Genomic DNA, 19271 nt, shown 5'->3' with positions numbered 1-19271 from the left:
CATCACTCAAGTTATTGGCTGTCGTGTATTAAAGCAGTAAATTAAATACCTTGCTGAGTTTGGCCTCGTATTCCTCCACCAGTCTCTTCTTGTCCGCTTTGAGCTCCTCCACCCGCTCCGTCAGGGAATCCACCTGTAACACGTCACACGACACGCGAAGGAAAAAACTCAAATTGTGTTTGAGACAATCCAGAAACAGAAGGATGTTTTCATTTTGTGTAGAGAACTTTAAAATGTGTAGAATGTTTCCTGACACCTTTGCTTACACAGGAAAGGTTGATCCATCACGCTCTAAAGTTTAATTCACTGGCTTGTACACAATCAGATAAATATCTTAGTAATCACTGCTGTCCAGCTTCCCCCTGAACTTCCCTGCAGTGATTTCATTTGTTGCTTTGGCCTTAGCGTGTTACCTCGGCTTTATGCAGCTGTCCCAGTTTCTCCTGGTCTTTACTGTAGTTGGCGTTCTGGCTCTGGTGGCTGCGAAGGAGCTCCTGGATCTCCTGTCTGTGCTGGGCCTTCAGCTCCTCCAGAGCGACCCTCTTCTCCTGCTCAAACTGGGCCTGGGCCTGGCTGAACGTACGCAGCTTCTCCTCAAAGGACCGTCGCATCTCCTCCACCTCCCTCGACATGGACACCACGCGCTGGGTGTGCTGCCGGGAAAGAAAGGAGGATTGATTTATGGGTTTGTGGGTTTCTTATACAGTGGGCACACTTATTAATGACCGACAAGCCAGCAAACATACTGCAGAGAAACCTGCAATGTGAAAAGAAACAACACCTGTTGATAGCAATATTCAATACTGACTCAGCGTGTGGTCTCTCAAAAAAAAAACACATCATGAAGTAGGAGAGGCAAAGAATAAACAAGTCATGAACACACTACACAACGTTCTGTCTTGAAGTCATTCTGTTTGCTCGCTATATGACTGATCGGCGACGAGGTGTCACATATTAAAAGATCTTTCACCAGCAGGAATCCCAGATGAGTCTGTCTGGTCTCCAAACTACGTTTTGTCACAAAAACGCACGTGAGAAATCTGCTGATTTGCAGCGAAAAACAAGGAAGAAAAAGAAAAGAATAAAGATTGAGACATGCGAGGAGCAAAGATTGTCTGTTTTGCAGAGTTGGAGGTAAATAAACACATATTCTTTAACCTTTATTTATTCAGGGGAATTTCACAGAGAAAGCAATGCTCTCTTCTCTTCTTTCAGTAAAGCCTTGATCACACAGATTCATACCTGGAAGCTGCCCAGTACAACCACAGTCTGATCTGCTCCCACTGAGCAGTTGGGGTTAAGGGCCTTGCTCAAGGGCTCCTCACACATCAAGGGTACCTCAGTGGTGGTAATGAGGGAGGGGGGGGGGGGATTCATCCTGCTAGTCTGGGGGATTGAACCAGTGACCCTCCAGTAACAAGCTTTCTTCTCTAACCTTTAGGCCACCATTGCCCCATTTTTGCAATGAACTGTATGTAGCTGATTCTGATAGAAACTATATTATTCCTCATACAAATAGATGCATGATGGCAGTTTGCTCTGTTTTTTTTTATAGACAAACAATCTATATAAGACAGAACTGGTGCAGAAAGTGAAGGAGCCCTGATCACCACCACTACACCACCAGTCAGCCGTCCAGTCCAGCAGACAGATGTGATGCTGGCAGATTGCAGCCTCCACAGCGGGACAGAAACACAGACATTAGTTGTGATTACCTGCAGCTGTGACTGCAGCATGCTGCCTCTCACCCCAAAATACACCACACACACACACACACACACACACACACACACATCATCCCTCCGTCTACCTGAGCCTCGGTGCACAGCTGCATGTCCTCCACCCTCTGACGGTAACTCTCGAACTCGGCCAGCGCCTGTCTCTTCATCCTCTCGTGCAGCTCCATGGATTCCTCCAGAGACTGAATCCGCCTCTTCAGGTCCATCTCATCGCTGATCTTACTCTTGTACTGGAACAAATGTGCAGTGTTCGGTTAACCATTTTGCTCCAAATGTCTTGTTTTAATAATAAATCTGTCAAACCGCAGCATCAAACCTTCCCTCCAGGCAGACTCTGTGGGAAGGTATAGCATGTAAACGTCTGTATATGTTTAGATGTTCAAGGTTAGTCACGATGCTGTCAGGGAAGGGAAGTTATTCTCATTAGGAGTGATGATATATAGATCTAAATAATGAATATTCAGCTGATTAAATATTGATGAATTCATTTTGAATGTGATCTCAGCTCTCGGTCTCTCCAGCGGATCAGCTGCTATGTGATAGTGTTGCAGCTGCAGAGGAATAATGTAGTTTAGCAGCTACGGACGGACGGCTGTTAGATATACGTTATACTGTCTCGTCTTGACCGACTGACCTGAATTTGACTCTCGCTGACCAGTGAGTTCATTTCTGAAGATCCATTCCACATTTTTCTCATTAATCCAAAAGGAATTAAAGCTCACTTATACCTACATCAAACAGTACAAAAGCTTCCCTCCAAGTTATTTATACCTCACAACTTGTCAATCATTGAAATAGCTGTTTATTTACACCTCTCCCATTGAAATGTCTGTGGTCAGATGTAGTTTCCTTCCAGTTCTTACATTTAAAATCTTGTGTGTCCAACATGAAGAGAAAGTAAACTTTTCTGACACTTCTCATCAAAGACGAGGGGGATGATTTCACTCAGAGTAGCTCGACTCTGAATTTAAAAGTGAGAAGGTTAGTGATAAAAAATTGATGTTGAGTAAGAGAAATGGTATAAACCTGTAGTATCTTCTCTCTGGTCTCAGAGAGGATCTGCTGCACCTCTTCTTCATGGGCCTCCTTCAGAGTGGCGATGGCCGCCTCGTGTTCGTCGTTTTTTGTGTTCAGTGCATAGATAACCTGCAACGGAGAGGGAAGGAAAGCTTTAGGAAGTTTTACTGTATTAACCTTTAAATGCTCGAGTTCAACCGATGTGAACTATGTCGGCGCTGCTGATGTTTTGTTCGGAAATTAAATTGGAGGGTAGAATAACAAAACTGTGAGATGAAAGGATGAAAGGAAGGCAGATACTGTACATTTACTCTTTGTAGGCTGGAAAAGCTGCTCGTGCATCATTTATATTATCATAAACCGTCTGATCCTGAATGTTATTATCATCAAACTCTATTCATGTGGAATAGCTGATACTTTTTAAAGTCCCCACCAACATCTACCAACATGTAGGCAAATCATAAAAACCTTTACATGAATCATTTATGGTAATTTTACACCAATCAGCTTCTAGATAAAGACACGCAGCCGGCAGAGAAATGCTGCAGTAATGAGTCGTGGTATGCAGCCGGCATTCAGCTGCATCCACTATAAGCTGTAGAAACCCTCCCAGTGCACGTCTCCATGTTTCCAGTATTAGCTCAGGAGCATCAGCGGCGATGGCCCACAGTTATAAATTAGAAATCGGTTGATGCCACGTATTGCCGGGGATAAAAATAACACGAGCAAACTGTTGTGCATGAGATTGACCTTTAAATCCCTTCCAAAAATACACGCAGCAGCCAGTCAGAGAGCCGTAATCTGACAGCCCCCCCCCCACTCACAGAGGCAGAGAGAGAGACAGAGAGAGAGAGAGAGAGAGAGAGAGAGAGGACAGAAATGGCTTTTACATTTCCACATGAAAAGCCATGAGACACCCCCCCCCCCAATGCTTCTCTCTCCCTGCCGTGAGAAACAAAGCTATGTGTTGCCTCTTTGAAAAAAAGCAAGTCAATAATTCAGCACATTGAACTGTGTGATGGTGCTAAAGAGCCTTTGTTTACTTTGGACCAAAGTCCGTCAACAGACTTAGAGATGGAGAGCAGCAGCAGCAGCAGCAGCAGCAGCAGCAGCAGCAGCTTTCTTTGAAACAATGACATCCACTTTTTATGCCTCGCTGGGAGATGAAAGGCTTTAGTTTGACAAGTGGTGGTGTTTTTTCAAATTCCTGTTTGTTTATTCTCCACACACACACACACACACACACACACACACACACACACACACACACACACACTCACAGGCTTCTGCTGACAGCTGCAGAGTTTTACTTAACGAGAAAAAACGGAGACACATTATAGTCGGGAGGTGATTTCAGTGACCTGCTGATGTGAATATAATGCATATTTTCATCCCTTTTCTCATTATTATGCTGTACGTTTAATATAACCTGATATTTGTATATATATCTCTCAATTCAAGCCAAATGTAGTTTATGGAATGTGTATCTTCATGTACGACAGCAAGAAATCTTATTTTCTTGATTAATTGATTAATGGTTTTAAATAGTGAACAGTGTTATAATTTCTAAGATCACATGTTGATGTCTTCAGTTTATTATCATGTATGAAACAGAAAAGCTTAAACAAACAAACACCTAAGAAGCTGCAACCAGCAAAATGACTAAAACGATTATTCAGTTATCAAAATAGTTGCAGATTAATTATCTGACGATCAACTAATCGATTAATGGACTAACCTTTGCTGCTCTAGTGTTTCGTTTTCTTTCTTTTCTTTCTTACATCTTCATTTGGGTGATAATTCAATATGACTTTTTTTATTTTAAATTTAAATTACTGAGAAATTATTAGAGCTACAACTAACAATTATTTTGATGAGTCGAATTTTAGCATTTTGACTTTAGAAAATGATTTGATTATCAAAAGCTAGTTGCCAATTAATTTTCTACCAATCAACTAATCCATATACATAAATTAATCTATTGAGAGTCAAATAAAATGTAAACAAATAGCAGAGAAACTTAAAATCTTTCTTTTCTTTTTCATGTTGGAAACTGTGGAATGAAACAAAAGAGTCAAATAAATCTGAGAAAATTCAGTTTGCTCCAAAATAAATAATCTTTTCCTCCTCATCTCTAAATTATTCAGTCAGCTCAGTCTCCCCGCAGCGCAGGAAGTGAATGAAGCAGACGTAACAGTTAGAGGAACTAAAATCTCTGTTACACACACACACACACACACACACACACACACACACACACACACACACACACATATGAGCACACGTGTACTGAAGTGAGCAAACACTCCAGCAGAAACTGTCAAGATGTCTCATGAATCGATGCACTCGTGTCCAAACTCCTCCGTGTAATTCACCTGACAAATGGTCAGTGAAGAAGATGAAGAGGAAGAGTGTGTGTGTGTGTGTGTGTGTGTGTGTGTGTGTATGTGTGTGTGTGTGTCACATAAAATGACAATTGCTGCTGGAAAGACAAAGGCTATAAATATCGTCATCATTAGGAAACAAATCAACATTGAATCATTGAAAGACAGAAAGCTGATATTGTTTTAATGTGTCTGCAGATTATCTGCCAACATCAATTATGATTGTGCATCCAGGTGTTGTGTGTTAAACCTGCAGATATATCTACGCTGTCGGAGTTGATTCTTAGCTCAGTACAGGATTTAACCCTTTATGGCTCTGCAGTATCTGCACACATGTATCCGTACTGAGGAAGCTGCTGGGAAGGAAGTAAGAAAGAAACTAAATTCAGCTGCACAAAATGATTTTTCTACAGTATAATCTGTGGTTTTTCTCATACACATGCAGCCTGTGATGAAGGGTCACAAGTACAAATAGTGTGACGTTGTTATAGAGCAACGAGGTCTGCAGAGGAAGGAGGTCAGAGTGGATGAATGGATGGAAGTGTCTATCAGCCCGTCCTGTCCACAGGCAAACATTTCCCTCCATGTTGACCTTCTACATGTGTTACTTAAATGTACATGTAGTAAAACACACCAAAATATATGAAATATACAAACGTACAGCCCTTCTGGGGGAACGTTCACTCAGTTCTCTGGGATATGTGGTTCCTAAATCCTGTCTTATCCTGTAGCTCGGACACTCGGATGGATCGGTGCATGTAGGAGACCAACATCTGGCTGGGAGGAAGGTCATTACTAAAAAAACTGGCTCATGTCTGACACCTCCAGTAGCAAACAATGGATGTCAATTAGAGATGATATACTGGTGACGGAGCATCTTACAAGATCTCTTTGTAAAACGCAGTGATTCTACATAACTGTACTCAGGCTCTTCAATAGTTTCCTTCCTAATCTGTAATCCTGAGGAGATTGTCTTGCAATATATTGTCAACATAATAAATAAATAAATAAAAAATGTTCATGTAGTAAGCGTTTCATTATTTACACACTTAAAGTAACCCAAGTACCGTAACCTGACCTTTCTCCTTATTCTTCTTGACATTAACATTACTGCTACGTGTCATTGAACGTCTACAACAGCAGCTTCCTTCCTTCTACTGAACCAGTGGTCTGCTGCTATCAGCGTCTCTCTGGGTGTGAATGTGAGAGAGAGAGAGAGAGAGAGAGAGAGAGAGAGAGAGAGAGAGAGAGAGAGAGAGAGAGGAGTAAAGTGTGCGTCTGCTAGCAGAGATCCTCTCTCGTCTCAGCGGGTCGATCGGTTCGTGTCCTTGGAGGAGTTTGCATAAATGACAGTGATACCAGGCGGATCGATAATGTGACAGCGAAATGCCACAAATTTCATCCGTCAGCGGTGAGAAAGTCACAGCTGAGAAACTCACTTTCACCAGCAGGCGATGGTGCAGCTGAGTCCCTGCTAGCAGCTCCGTGAAATATGACTGCTGTCAAACACTGTGAAGAAATTCCCTTTTAGCTTCCTTTTACTTTTGAACCTCTGTTTTCACTCTTCAGTTGAATGTTATTCTGTTATTCTAGAGATACGTATTTTATGTTTTCTTGTACTTTTCTTTCACCGTCTTCCTCCCTTGTTGCTTGGATACAGTCGTTGTTATGAAGCAGGAACATTCTGCTTCAACAACAGGTTCAACAAACAAACACACCGAATGAATGTTAATGTCTGTGAATATATTAGCAAACACTGACGGACACTAAATCTGTTCTGACTGAAATAAATGAGCTTTTTTACTCTCTGATCCGTGCTTATTGTCAGCTGCTATAATGACACAAAAAACACTCAAAGTTTCATCTGAACAAACACAAAATCTAATTTTAACAGCAGCAGTTAGTGTGAGCTGCTCTGTCAAGTAGATAAAAGATTCTGTGTGTTGAAGTGTCAAAGTTGCTTGTTACTAAACTGCTTATTAGTATCTGTCCACTGCCAGCATTGACTTGTGGGTTACATGTTTTCTTCCCATGATGGAGAAATCGAACCAAAACTTTCAGGAGATACTGGTCTGTGATCATTTATATGCTGGTTTTTTTAAAATGAAAGAGGAACAGGAGATTCATTTCTCTACAGCGAGTCTCTCAGGCTGCATTTACAGAAACCTGCAGGGAGTCATTTACTCCAAACCTGCAGTATTTAGTCCTGTAGTTGAGAATAACTGCACTCAGACTATCATGCATGGAGCTGAAAGTGAAAGCAAACAGCAGCATATTCACATATTTCTGCATGTAAATAAACACCAGCAGAGACAATAAAAGGTAAAAGTCAACCAGGTTTTTGAAATGTGGTCTGTTTAGACTCCAGTGTGCTGCCAAAGTCTTTGAACTGGCAGGATGAAGCTACCAGAGTGAACTCCAGTTAAATGTGAGTTAAATGTGAGTTTGTGCAACAGTCTATTAACTAACCTACAGACCAAAGACACAAACTTTAGGACCCAAAGATGAATGAAGAAATGACAGCAGCTGCCAGACTTAGCTCGTCTGGACTGATGTCATCGGCTCTTCGAAGGATGAAAGGAGGAAAACAGAAAGACGACAGACGGAAGGTTGAACAACTTCAAAAGATCTAATGACTCCTGAAAAACCTCCTCACACACACACACACACACACACACACACACACACACACACACACACACCTCACTAATCTCTCAGCTCCAGTCTGATGAGACTTTGATGATAATGATGATGTCTAATAACGACCGTTTCACTACCTTAACACACAAGCCGGCGGTCATCCTGCAGCCTGTGACAGTTAAACCACAGCGACCGACGACTACGATGTTCTGGACTGTAGCATGTCAAACCAGGAGTTAGTCAGAAGCAAACAAAGATATGCAGGACGTTTGCAGAGGTCGTTTAATTATATAAAGTGAACCACTTATGTGTGGCGTCACAAAGCCTCGCAGATATGAACTGTGACTGTATCTTCGGTAGCGGCGCGCTGATCTCTGCACACTTGAGGATAAAATCGTTAACGGCGTGGAAGGAAGAAGGCAACGGGGGAGACGCGCCGTTTAATCGCTGCGACGACTCCTGATGTGTGGTTTCACTGGCAGAGAGCAGTCAGTTTACTGGAAAACTAGTTTAACAAGCAATTAACTTCATCATTACTGCTGCATAGCAAACTACTGATCAGCTGATGGGAAACCAGCCGTGTTTCCACCGGAGAAGAAGCCACCGCAACACCTTTGTCCTCATTTTATTTATAATTTTTCAACTTTTTACTAATTAATTGAAACACTGCATGATTGACAAGTGTTTAGTTTTGTTGTTTTGAAGCTGGAAGTTTATTCTTGACTTTGGGATCATTTTATGTGCCAAAATAATCTCGATGCGATCACACGTACAGGTCATGTGACGACACCTGAGCCTCTTCTATCTGCTAATGAAGACAGTGAGAGGCAGTTGAAAGCTCACTAAAAGACAGACAGCGTGGAGCTTGAGTTGAGATTATTTGGTCACGGTGTGTGAGAGGGGTGGTAGATATGTAGTTATCAGATCTGCTGCTAGTTAGCTGATGCTAACGGGGGACTGAGAGGGACACGATAACAAACCACGACTGCAGGAAATGTTTCCAGGAACGAGAGCAGCGTTTCCCGTCTCAACGAGGTTCAACTGAAAGATTTATAACAACGTTTTGGGTCCTTCCTCATAAATGACGTCACGCATGTCTTTAAATCTACAGTTTGGTAAAGACTGAAACATATTTAGGGGTAAAATACCAACATGTGAATATTATTTGTCAGTCTGATGATTTAATAAAGCTTCAAACCACTGAATTCATGTTTTATTGAAGCCATAATATCGCTGTACATCCTGATGGTGCTCTTATGTCTGATCATAGACTGTATATAAAGACGTTTTATGAAGATATATAAAGATATACTATTCATATACAGTCCGGTCTGATCACTATAATGACTTTTTTTTACTACTTGGCTGAACGATGTGATGAGACACGAGAGCAGAAGCTTCCTGAGCTGCAGTCAGGTATATCAGCAGGTAATTATCATTATCTTCTTACGCTCATTATCGTTTAATCTGCGTCTAATTGGAAATTTAATTTCTAATTTTTGAGCACGGAAGATTTTTGCTCTTCGTTTGTCCTGTTGAACAACCTTCAGTGTTTACAGGCAGGTGATGTTACTAAAATATCATAAAACATATACAGTCGTCATATTTAGTGCTTGAAGCCTTTAGTGAGTCAGATCATTTCTTATTGTCTCTTGATTAGAAATGATCTCTGTCCTGTTGTTTTTTTCTCTCTTTATAGTCATATTTTTCATTTATCTGGTCACTAAAGTCTGTGTCTTTTATTTATAGATAGATAGATTAGATTATAATAGATTATAGATCATTTGCTCCACTTTTCTCACCTCTTTCCAGTCTAAAGGCTTCATATGATGTATGTTGATAATCCTGATTTTGGCCTTTTCATCACCAGCAAAGATGGATACGAGTTTGTGTCCATATAGCTTTTTCCTCTGGCTGCACATGGGTTTTGTTTCTATGGCAACCATATCTTGACAACATATCACCGCTCTAACCGCCGTTGTATGATGGACTAGCATCGTCCCCTTTGATTTTTATCATCTATTTGTTATTCTTACACTAATATCTATTTGTTTGACAGTGTTTTTTCACCATGAGTCCTCATCTCATATGTGATTGGTTGCCTGAAAAGGAGCAACAGTGACGACATCAGAGCCTCTCTGAAAACTTCAGAGGGTCTTCAGCTAGAAGAGCTCGGAGCAGCCAGTCGACCACATACACTCTCTCCTCGCTGGGAACAAGTGAAGAATGATGCTGGTGCTCAGAAACAAACAGTATATGGATGAATTGTTAAATGTTACATCGTACAGATTCCAGACACGATGCTGAATGTTGCTTCAGCATCATGAAAAGCCTTTTTAAAGAGATGAAACAGCAGCTAGTTGCAGATTAAAGACAGTATCAGTATCTGCTCTGCTAGCATGTGATCTGCTAAATTATAAGGTGCACCTTAATCCGCCAGCTAATTATGGGATGTTCAGCGGTGCTGTTGAGATGAGGTCGAACGTGAGTAAATGCAAAGTTTGGCTCTTTTTTTTTTTTTTGTATGAAAGCATCAGAAGAATCCTGTGAAGACGAAGTCGTGACTCGCTTGTTAGAATTTGACAGAAAACAAAAAACAAAGCGAGGTTGCTCTGCAGAATGTGCATATTCTGTGGTCTGCTTTCAGCAAAGCTTTTAATGCAAATGCCTCACATACAGTAGCTTTTGAACACTGTTGAATAAATCAAGAGGCCGCTCAACACAGTCGAACGGCCTCTCGATTTTGAAACGATAACATCTGAACGCCTCAGTCATGACTCACACTTTGCTCTTTGATGCTCTTTGTGAATTTTACCTCAAGATATGTGTATATTCAATTTAAAATTCACAGTATTGTATAAAGGCTCTAGAAACATGTCTGACTTGTCAATGGATCCACACCTCAACATAAAAACCTCAACTCACTCTTCTCACAGTAAAAGATGTTCTGCATTTAAGTGAACATTGTGTAAATTGGATGCAAAAGAAGCAGAAACTTTCTTTACTAAATCATAGTAAGTGTCCAGCATGATCGTCTCTTATCAGCATTAACCAGGAGACATGATTCACTGTGAAATGAGACTTCCTGTTTGTGTCGGATGAACTTAATAAATTCACATTTGGAGATGATACTGAAACATTTAGTACTAAAGTATTTCAGTCTCACCGTTAACTCGCTGCAGTTTTCACCAATCACGCTGAACATAATATAATATGTGGAGAGAGAGAGAGAGAGAGAGAGAGAGAGATAGAGAGAGAGAGAGAGAGAGAGAGAGAGAGAGAGATAGAGAGAGAGAGAGAGGGAAAGAGACATATATATATATATATAGAGAGAGAAAGAGAGAGAGAGACATATATATATATATATATGTGTCTCTCTCTCTCTCTCTCTCTCTCTCTCTATATATATATATATATATATATAGAGAGAGAGAGAGAGAGAGAGAGAGAGAGACATATATATATATATATATATAGAGAGAGAGAGAGAGAGAGAGAGAGAGAGACATATATATATATATATATATATATAGAGAGAGAGAGAGAGAGAGAGAGAGAGAGAGAGAGAGAGAGAGAGACATATATATATATATATATATATATATAGAGAGAGAGAGAGAGAGAGAGAGAGAGAGACATATATATATATATATATATATATATAGAGAGAGAGAGAGAGAGAGAGAGAGAGAGAGAGAGAGAGAGAGAGAGAGAGAGAGAGAGAGAGAGAGAGTCGTATTTGACAAATTAAAGTTTGACTCTTAGAAGAAAACACATCTGTTGTGATGATGGGAAATAAAAAGCCCCACATCTTTTTTTATTGCGGTTTGTTTACTCGCTGCTCTGTGCAGACAGCAGGGACACGTTTTCTCTTTGCGAGAGCAGATATTAAATGTTACCATTAAAAAAGAAGTAAACAGAAGTTTTCAGATTCTACTTGTAACAGTTTAATTTGCGGCGACGCTCGACTGAATGAGCACATCGTGATTGAACACGTTTCTCTGAGACGTCTGAGCCAGATTGTTGTTTTGCTGTCATCTGAGGTCCTCTGCATGTAAACACAGATACACACCTTCCTCCTGTATACTAATACACACAGTATATATATTTAAGAGGAGCGACCACACATGATAAACACTTCTTAGTTGGACATTTCTCTTCCTTCAAAAAGGAAAATCTGCACAATTATTAGAAGGTTGAGGTAGAAAAATGTTAATCTGGGCCTCAGTATCTAATTCTATAGAAGAAACAGCATTAAACACAGGTAGGATGACACATGTTTACCAGAAATTACATCATAATTAAGCATAAATTCATTTTAGTTCAGCTGAAGGACTGTTTTTGTTCTACCAGCTTCTGCGCTCTGGTTGGTGATATTCTAACTAGTGCTGCCAATACACATGTGACTTAAAAGCACATGGCTGCTAACGTCTAAAAGTGTGTGTGTGTGTACATGTGTGTGTGTGTGTGTGTGTGTGTACATGTGTACGTGTGTGTGTGTGTGTAGTTACTGTATTACGTAATCTAAACAGTAGAGATGTCTCTAATTGAATTATAAGCACCATCTGGATCCATTAGTATACTCCAAGTTCTGAGTGTGTTTTATATTGTTCTTTCTGCCTTCTTCAACACACACACACACACACACACAACACACACACACACACACACACACACACACAGTACAATCCATCTCGCCCATCATGGTGCTGAGACTTAAACAGAAATCGAGGCCTAAAGTCAACAAACACATTTAAACCCGTGAGGACAGATCGATGCAGAACATCCACTTCCTGTTTTGTTTCCATCACACGCAGCATGACATCCATGTGTCTTTCTTTTACTAATATTTTTATTTATTTACGTTGGAATCTTAATCCGCTTATGTGAAAATTAAAGGCAGATGATGAAGAATACCGAGTGATAGGTGAGGGTTTAAGTATTGATCTAATTATCACAATCTCAGGATGTCTTGAAAGCGTCGGAGCTTATAAATCCTGACTGATGTGAGAGATTTAAAAGAGTTCAAACAGCTTTCAACTCTTGAGCAGCGACAGCAGGGAAGGTGAGCTTCAATGTCGACCGAGAGTCTCTGAACCCACGAGGAAGAACAAAGTCTGCATCTGGCTCTTTTTCCCACTTCTCAAGCTTTCAGATCTCAATGATACAATTGGGATGCAGTCTGGTTGCTGTCAGAGTCCCGGCGTGTGTGTGTGTGTGTGTGTGTGTGTGTGTGTGTGTGTGTGTGTGTGTTGTAGAGACCCTGAGTTGATTACAGCTTATCCTCTGTCTCCTTTCATCTTTCCACAGGTCTTGACAGTGTCAGGCGTCTCCAGCAGCTCTTTACCAGGTTTTATTAAAGGGGACTGAGAGGTTTTCATTCAGCGTTAAAGGAAGCTGGAAATCAGATTTACTTCCTTTCACACTGTCATCCTTCTGTCTCTGTTGTCACTATAACAACCGAGAAAACCTTTAAAGGAAAGATACATGTGTACACGACCCTGTCTCCCTTTTTATTTATGTATATTCCATGTCTTATTATTCATTATACTGGTGCAAATGCAGGAAATATTGTGCTCTTTGTGCACAGCGTCATGCAGGAGACGACATTTCACTTCCTGTCACAGACCTGCAACAAATATTTGCTTTTTTTTTTTTTTTAACCTCTAACTGTGATCTTTCTCTAACTGTAACCAAGTGTTTTATTTGTCAAAGAAAGCCGAACATATTGTAGAAAGTAAGAATTTTGTTGAATATATTGAACATTAAACGTAATCTGAGGTTTTGCAGAATCATCCAATATTGAGATTCTTAAACGCACAATATGTAATTTCAGCTGCTAGGGGTCTCAATCAAAACAATAACAAACGATGGAGTGTGATGACGGTGTGAAGTAGCAAGGGATCATGGGAGTTGTTGTCTTTGTTGTTAAATAACCAGCTTCACCGGGATAGGATTAGCCGTTAGCCGAGCTGCTGCTAACGTTTGTCCAGTTTATTTCTCTGATAACTTAAGATCCAGACGTCCAATGACTAAAATCCTTCTTCCGGCTAAAAGATATAGTTAAAAACCACCTAAATTTATCATGAAAATGTGTCTTAAAACTGAATAAAAGTCCATTTATAACAGTTTGTGTGGAACAACCACAACGCCGATGTATTATCTTGTATGTGTGTAAGTTACTCTTTGGTAGACGCCATTGTAGCGGACAAACACAGCGCCGCCGTATGCATCTGGTGCGTGTTTACTCTTTGGTAGAGGAGGTATGACGCCATCGACAGGCGACCAAATGAAACGGTCCGTTACTTTGATTAAATTACAGATTTCTCTGAGTTTGAACATTGTTGGAAACATTTGGGATAATGTAAGTACACAACTCAACAACATATATAACACAGGTCTAGTTGTTTTTACACATTTTAATGTGGAATAATTACATATTATACCTTTAACTAGCGACAGAGCTGCAGAGCTTCATGAAGCAGTTTTCCTTTGGGCTTTGTTGTCTCCAACAACATTTAAGACACCGAGGAAATAAACATGTATATCATCATGTTTACATTTACAGACTGTCCCAAATGCATGAGATGAAACTGAGATGCTGTTTGAAGATGAAAATGAGATGCATTTAATTTATTTATTTAGCTTTAAAAGTACATACTTTTGTTCCCCGGTGTATTCAGGGAGAGTATATGAAGAGAATGATGATAAATTAGTAGTAGAGTATCTGGCTGATAACACATGAATGTGTCATGAACATAATCACAAACTCATCTTTGTTTTCATCTCTGTCTGCAGATGTTCACCACTCTGAACTTATAACCGCTGCAGTGTAAAACATAAAAAGAAAATGTTTTTGCTTCTTAAAATTCTTCAGCATCAGCATATCTGTCATTATGATAAAAAAAAAAAAAGCTGCTCTGCATCTGCAGCTGCTCTTCAAGTAGAAACAGCATCAACTAGAAGAAGCAGTGAGCCGATGGCCTGCAGCCAGACGAGCGTCGACTTGGGCGACTTGATTATTTCTGCTCTTATTTCCTCCTCCGGTTATCTTCTTGTCTTTCCCGTCTGATCTGCCGGCTCACTTTCATTTCATGCTTCTTATTTCTTTACCGATCAGACTGGATTGACCCAGTAACAATCAATCACAACTTGAAGAGTGAAAGGCTGTAACCCCACACACTCGCCGGACGACCAATACGAGAGCCGACGACCTTCGACCTGCAGCAGGTCGCTAACGTCCTCTATCAGCTCTGATTAATGAACGGAGGCACAAACATCCTGATATAATTACATCAGTTTGTTCTGACTCTTCCTCTTCTCTTTAAAGAGAAGCAGCATGAGATGAGGTGGGAACAGCGGATTAAATATCATCCACAGGCTCCACGCTGATCTGATTATGATTGTGTGTGTGTGTGTGAGACAGAGAGAGAGAGAGATGTGTGTGTATCTGAATTACAGACACACTCCTGCCGGACAGACAGAATGTAGCTGAGGCTTAAATCCTTCACAGAAGCAGCATGACCAACTGCTGAAATGTGGCTTTTTGGAGCTTTGCAGAGGTTTTAATAGACTGCAAAAGCCAACATAGCTGTTAACCGAATAGTTTTTTTTTTTGAATTTCTTGTAGTAGTGACACAGATGCATGGACATTAGCTCTGGCCGTTTGTCCTGTGGTCATTTATCTCCCAGCAGAGAACAAGCAGCTCCATAAAAAACACATTTTAAAACTGAAAAATAAAGAAAAGCAACTACAAGTATGATGGAAACAAAATGTGTTTCTTACGCCTGATGCAACAGTAAGCTGCTGCTGTACTAGAAAAACAAGTAGAGCTGTAAAGATCAGTCGATTCATTGATTAGTTTCCAACTATTTTGATAATCCATGTGAATATTTTCTAGTTTCTTTACTCTTCTATGAAAGTAAACTAATTATCTTTGGGTTGTGGACAAAACAAGACATTTGAGGACGTCATCTTGGACATTTTTCACCATTTTCTGTCATTTTATGGACTAAAAAACTAATCGATTAATTGAGAAAATAATCAACAGATGATGCTATGCTCAAGAAACAGTATCCGACATGTTTGTTGCTGCAGTTGCGTTCACTAAAACGTGTCTTTCTGTGACTTTAAATCTAAACGTGTGATTTTTTTTTCTCCTGTTCTTTCATGTTCATTCTCGGCTGTTGTGCTACAGAAAGCCCTTCATCCACTCCTCTCTGTGTGGTTTAATCATTGAGGAGAAAGAGAAGAAGAAGAAGAGGAAGAAAAGCTCCTGTGTGAGGATGGAAGAGAGAGAAGAGAGAGAGAGAGAGAGAGAGAGAGAGAGAGAGAGAGAGAGAGAGAGAGAGAGAGAGGAAGATTCAGGATTAATCTGTCTGGGACACGCGCATCAGCACCACAGTGTGTGTGTGTGTGTGAGCAGCAAGAAAACAGACAGACAAAGGAGGTAAAGAAAAGGGTTTTTTCAGCTGAAGCTCTTCTGTCTCGCTCATCAGTGCAACCACTGGGCTGCAGAGATGTGTGTGTGTGTGAGAGGAGTGTGTGTGTGTAGTGAGGAGTGTGTGTGTGTAGTGAGGAGTGTGTGTGTGTGAGAGGCTGGAAGATGAGAGTCGGAGCTACTTTTGCCTGATTTCTGGCATCCATCATATCAAAGATCCTGTTGTCCTCATGCACTCAAAGCGTACAGTGACGTCTCACATCGGTACAATAACACCTTCACATTTTGTTGATTCGACTCAAACTGACTGAGCACCATCACTTGGATTTTTCCGTCAGAACCAGAGCTGCCAAAAAGCAGACGGAGGGTCTTACTGGTCTCTGTGCGACTGTGGGTTCTTGCCAAGATGCCATGTTTTCATCCTGAAGATCAACAGCAGGGATTAATCTCAGGATTTCAGGGCTTTCCTGCTCAGGTTCTCGCCATGTTTGGGAATCTTGTATATTAAATATTACAAAATAGTTTTATGTTACATAATGATAAAACATCCATTCTTTCTGAGGGATAAACAGGATACAAAACAAATGTACAGGGAAAGATTCCCTGCTGTCATGATGCTACACTCTCCTATAATCCCTGAACACATCACTGTAGTCTGTATCCTCTATGTATAATTTCTGCACATTATTCTGGGAAATAAAACGTTTTCATACAATTCATTCTCTAAGTGAACACCTAAAGCCAAACCATGACTGCTTTTAAATTTCCTAAATGACATCCGTCTGGCAGACCGTCAGACTTGATATTAATGATGACGACCAGGAGCGCTGCAGTTTCTTTTTACTTGAACTGAGCGCTGTGTTTGGTCTGTGGCTCTGATTCATTTAAAAGCTGAACCAGACGCCAGCAAAGTAAATTTGGTCTGCACCCGCTGATGATGTCTAAGCCGAGCAAAATGTGCCAGAGTAGCCCGACCCGACCGCGGTGAATAAACGCTCGGATCGGCTGCCGGGAACGACGCGTTTCCTGTTTACACGGAAAAAAACAACCATGACACGAGCAGTTACCACCAAGATGGAGACAATTAAATTATCTCTACCTTCACCTGCATGAAGCTTGTAGATCTTTACACATACGGCTGTAAATTTATCTTCCAAATTAAATCATCTATCGCCATAGTAACAAAGCTGTAAGGTTTGTTAAGTTGACATCACGTTGTTTTATGTTCTTTTCCTGCGTCTGTGTCGTCATAATGAAACATCAGGACACAAAACTAACATATATATTTGTAATCAATATTTCATTACAAGTCAACACAATATGCAGAGGCATGGCTGCACAATCAGAGATGATGTGTTCTTCAACAGGAAGTTCAGAGCTGCAACGATTAATCGATTGACAGAAAATTAATCAGCAACTATTTTGATAATCACATAAGTCATTTAAGTCATTTAAGTCATTTTTTGAGCAAATATGCCAAACATGTTGGTTTTATCTTCTCAGATGTGAAGATTGAAGGCTTTTCTTTGCCACACATGACAGTAAACTGAATATCAAAACATTAGAACAGGTCACCCTCAGGTTTCAGTAATATCTTCACTATGTTATGACAAAAACGATAAAATAATCTGAAGATCAATCAATAGTGAAAATAGTAATGAAGTGTATAGATGACAAATGAGAAGCAGGAAGTCGGGGTTAAATCTTTACGGTGCTGCGTTCAAGTGTTCACGGGAAAAGTGACATAAATAGTTGTGTTGAAGAATGAAAAGAATGAGCTTGACGCCTCCACACACACCGACTGCTGCGTGAACTCCGTGTAACTGTTGCTGGTTTCAAACGAATATTATCGGACGCGGCTCCTTCGTCCAATTAGGACTCTGGAAAGTTGGGCAGCGAGAGGGTTCAGACAGAGTTTCCACTTGCTCTTTGAAACTATGTATGAAAATTTACTGTGAGAACCTTCCTCTTCTCTCTCTGTGTGTCATTTTAGGAGAAAATAACTTAATACAGCTGAAAAATCCCCCACTTTCATGTCGGACCCGTTTGCCTACATTAAAAGCTTCGACTCATTTCAAAGAGACCTGACCTGTTCATCATCGGGATGCCCTATAGGTCTGAACGCCTGGCTCTGTAGTGGCTTTCAAATAGAAGAAGCGCAGGTTATATTTCAGTTTTGTTTGAATTTTTAGTATCTGAGACATATTGGAAAGCGGAGTCAGCAAACGGCACCATAGCAAGTGTTCAAAGGAAACTAAATAAATGAGAAAGTAAAATAAAATCCACCGGATAGAAAAAGCTCACCGGCTTCTGTTTAGGATCTATACTTCAAGTTTATCATAGTTGGTGTGCAGAGGATTGTTTCACTGGTCCTGACACCAGAATATAAACTGGACAAATGGGCTGAACTGGCACTTCATTAGAGGGGATGGTATTGTTCTTTACTGGTGTGATAAAATATAAAATCTACCCTGGGACAGCTTTAAACCCAGAAGTCGTGGAAAAAAAAAGCTACAATTTTTTTTTTTTTTTTTTTTAAATGACAAAAGCATTATTATCTTGATTGAAAATGTGCCAAGCCCATAAATATGCAGCACTTCTCTGTCTCTGCCTCTGCGCTCAGCAAGGCATTTGTTTTATATGGGACACCAAGCTGCTTGCACATTGCTCACAGGCTGGTGGAAATATGGCTTTTATTCCTCTGTGATTTTTTTTTTTTAATAAAACTACCCTGAAACAAGTAAAGGACAAATGGAGCAAACTCCTCTTAAGCCATTTAAAGCACACAGATTTCTCACAGGCCTTATGGTTGAGTGCAGAATTTAACATGAAGCGTTTTTTTTTTTGTTTTTTTTCTGTTCTGTTTTGTTTTTTCATTTTCCTAAATGTGCTGACTAACGCGCCTCCCTGCTGCTTCTCACTGCAGATAATCCCACAGATTGAGCCAACATGATCTGCGCCGGAGCAGCCGCAGAACAACAAAGATGAAAATAAACAGGACACAGAAGCCAGATCAGTATCATACTATTCTAGAAATTGTCTTTCAGTGC

General features: G+C 40.4%; 1 protein-coding gene across 2 annotated transcripts in view; it reads right to left on the bottom strand.

The window, feature by feature from the left end:
* Positions 1-19271, bottom strand: part of fam184ab (family with sequence similarity 184 member Ab) — a 148531-nt gene that overhangs the window by 91394 nt on the left and 37866 nt on the right. For both annotated transcript variants that reach the window (XM_067572611.1, XM_067572612.1), the window contains exons 2-5: positions 2766-2885; positions 1811-1969; positions 414-653; positions 50-133 (exon numbers count right to left, since the gene is read on the bottom strand). In XM_067572611.1, the coding sequence (XP_067428712.1) occupies positions 50-133; positions 414-653; positions 1811-1969; positions 2766-2885 (603 nt within the window). The remainder of the gene's footprint in view (positions 1-49; positions 134-413; positions 654-1810; positions 1970-2765; positions 2886-19271) is intronic.

Source organism: Thunnus thynnus, chromosome 18, assembly GCF_963924715.1.
Source record: "Thunnus thynnus chromosome 18, fThuThy2.1, whole genome shotgun sequence".
NCBI classification, from domain to species: Eukaryota; Metazoa; Chordata; class Actinopteri; order Scombriformes; family Scombridae; genus Thunnus; species Thunnus thynnus.
The sequence above is the reverse complement of the archived record's forward strand: the minus strand, read 5'-3'. Positions and strand labels throughout refer to the sequence as shown.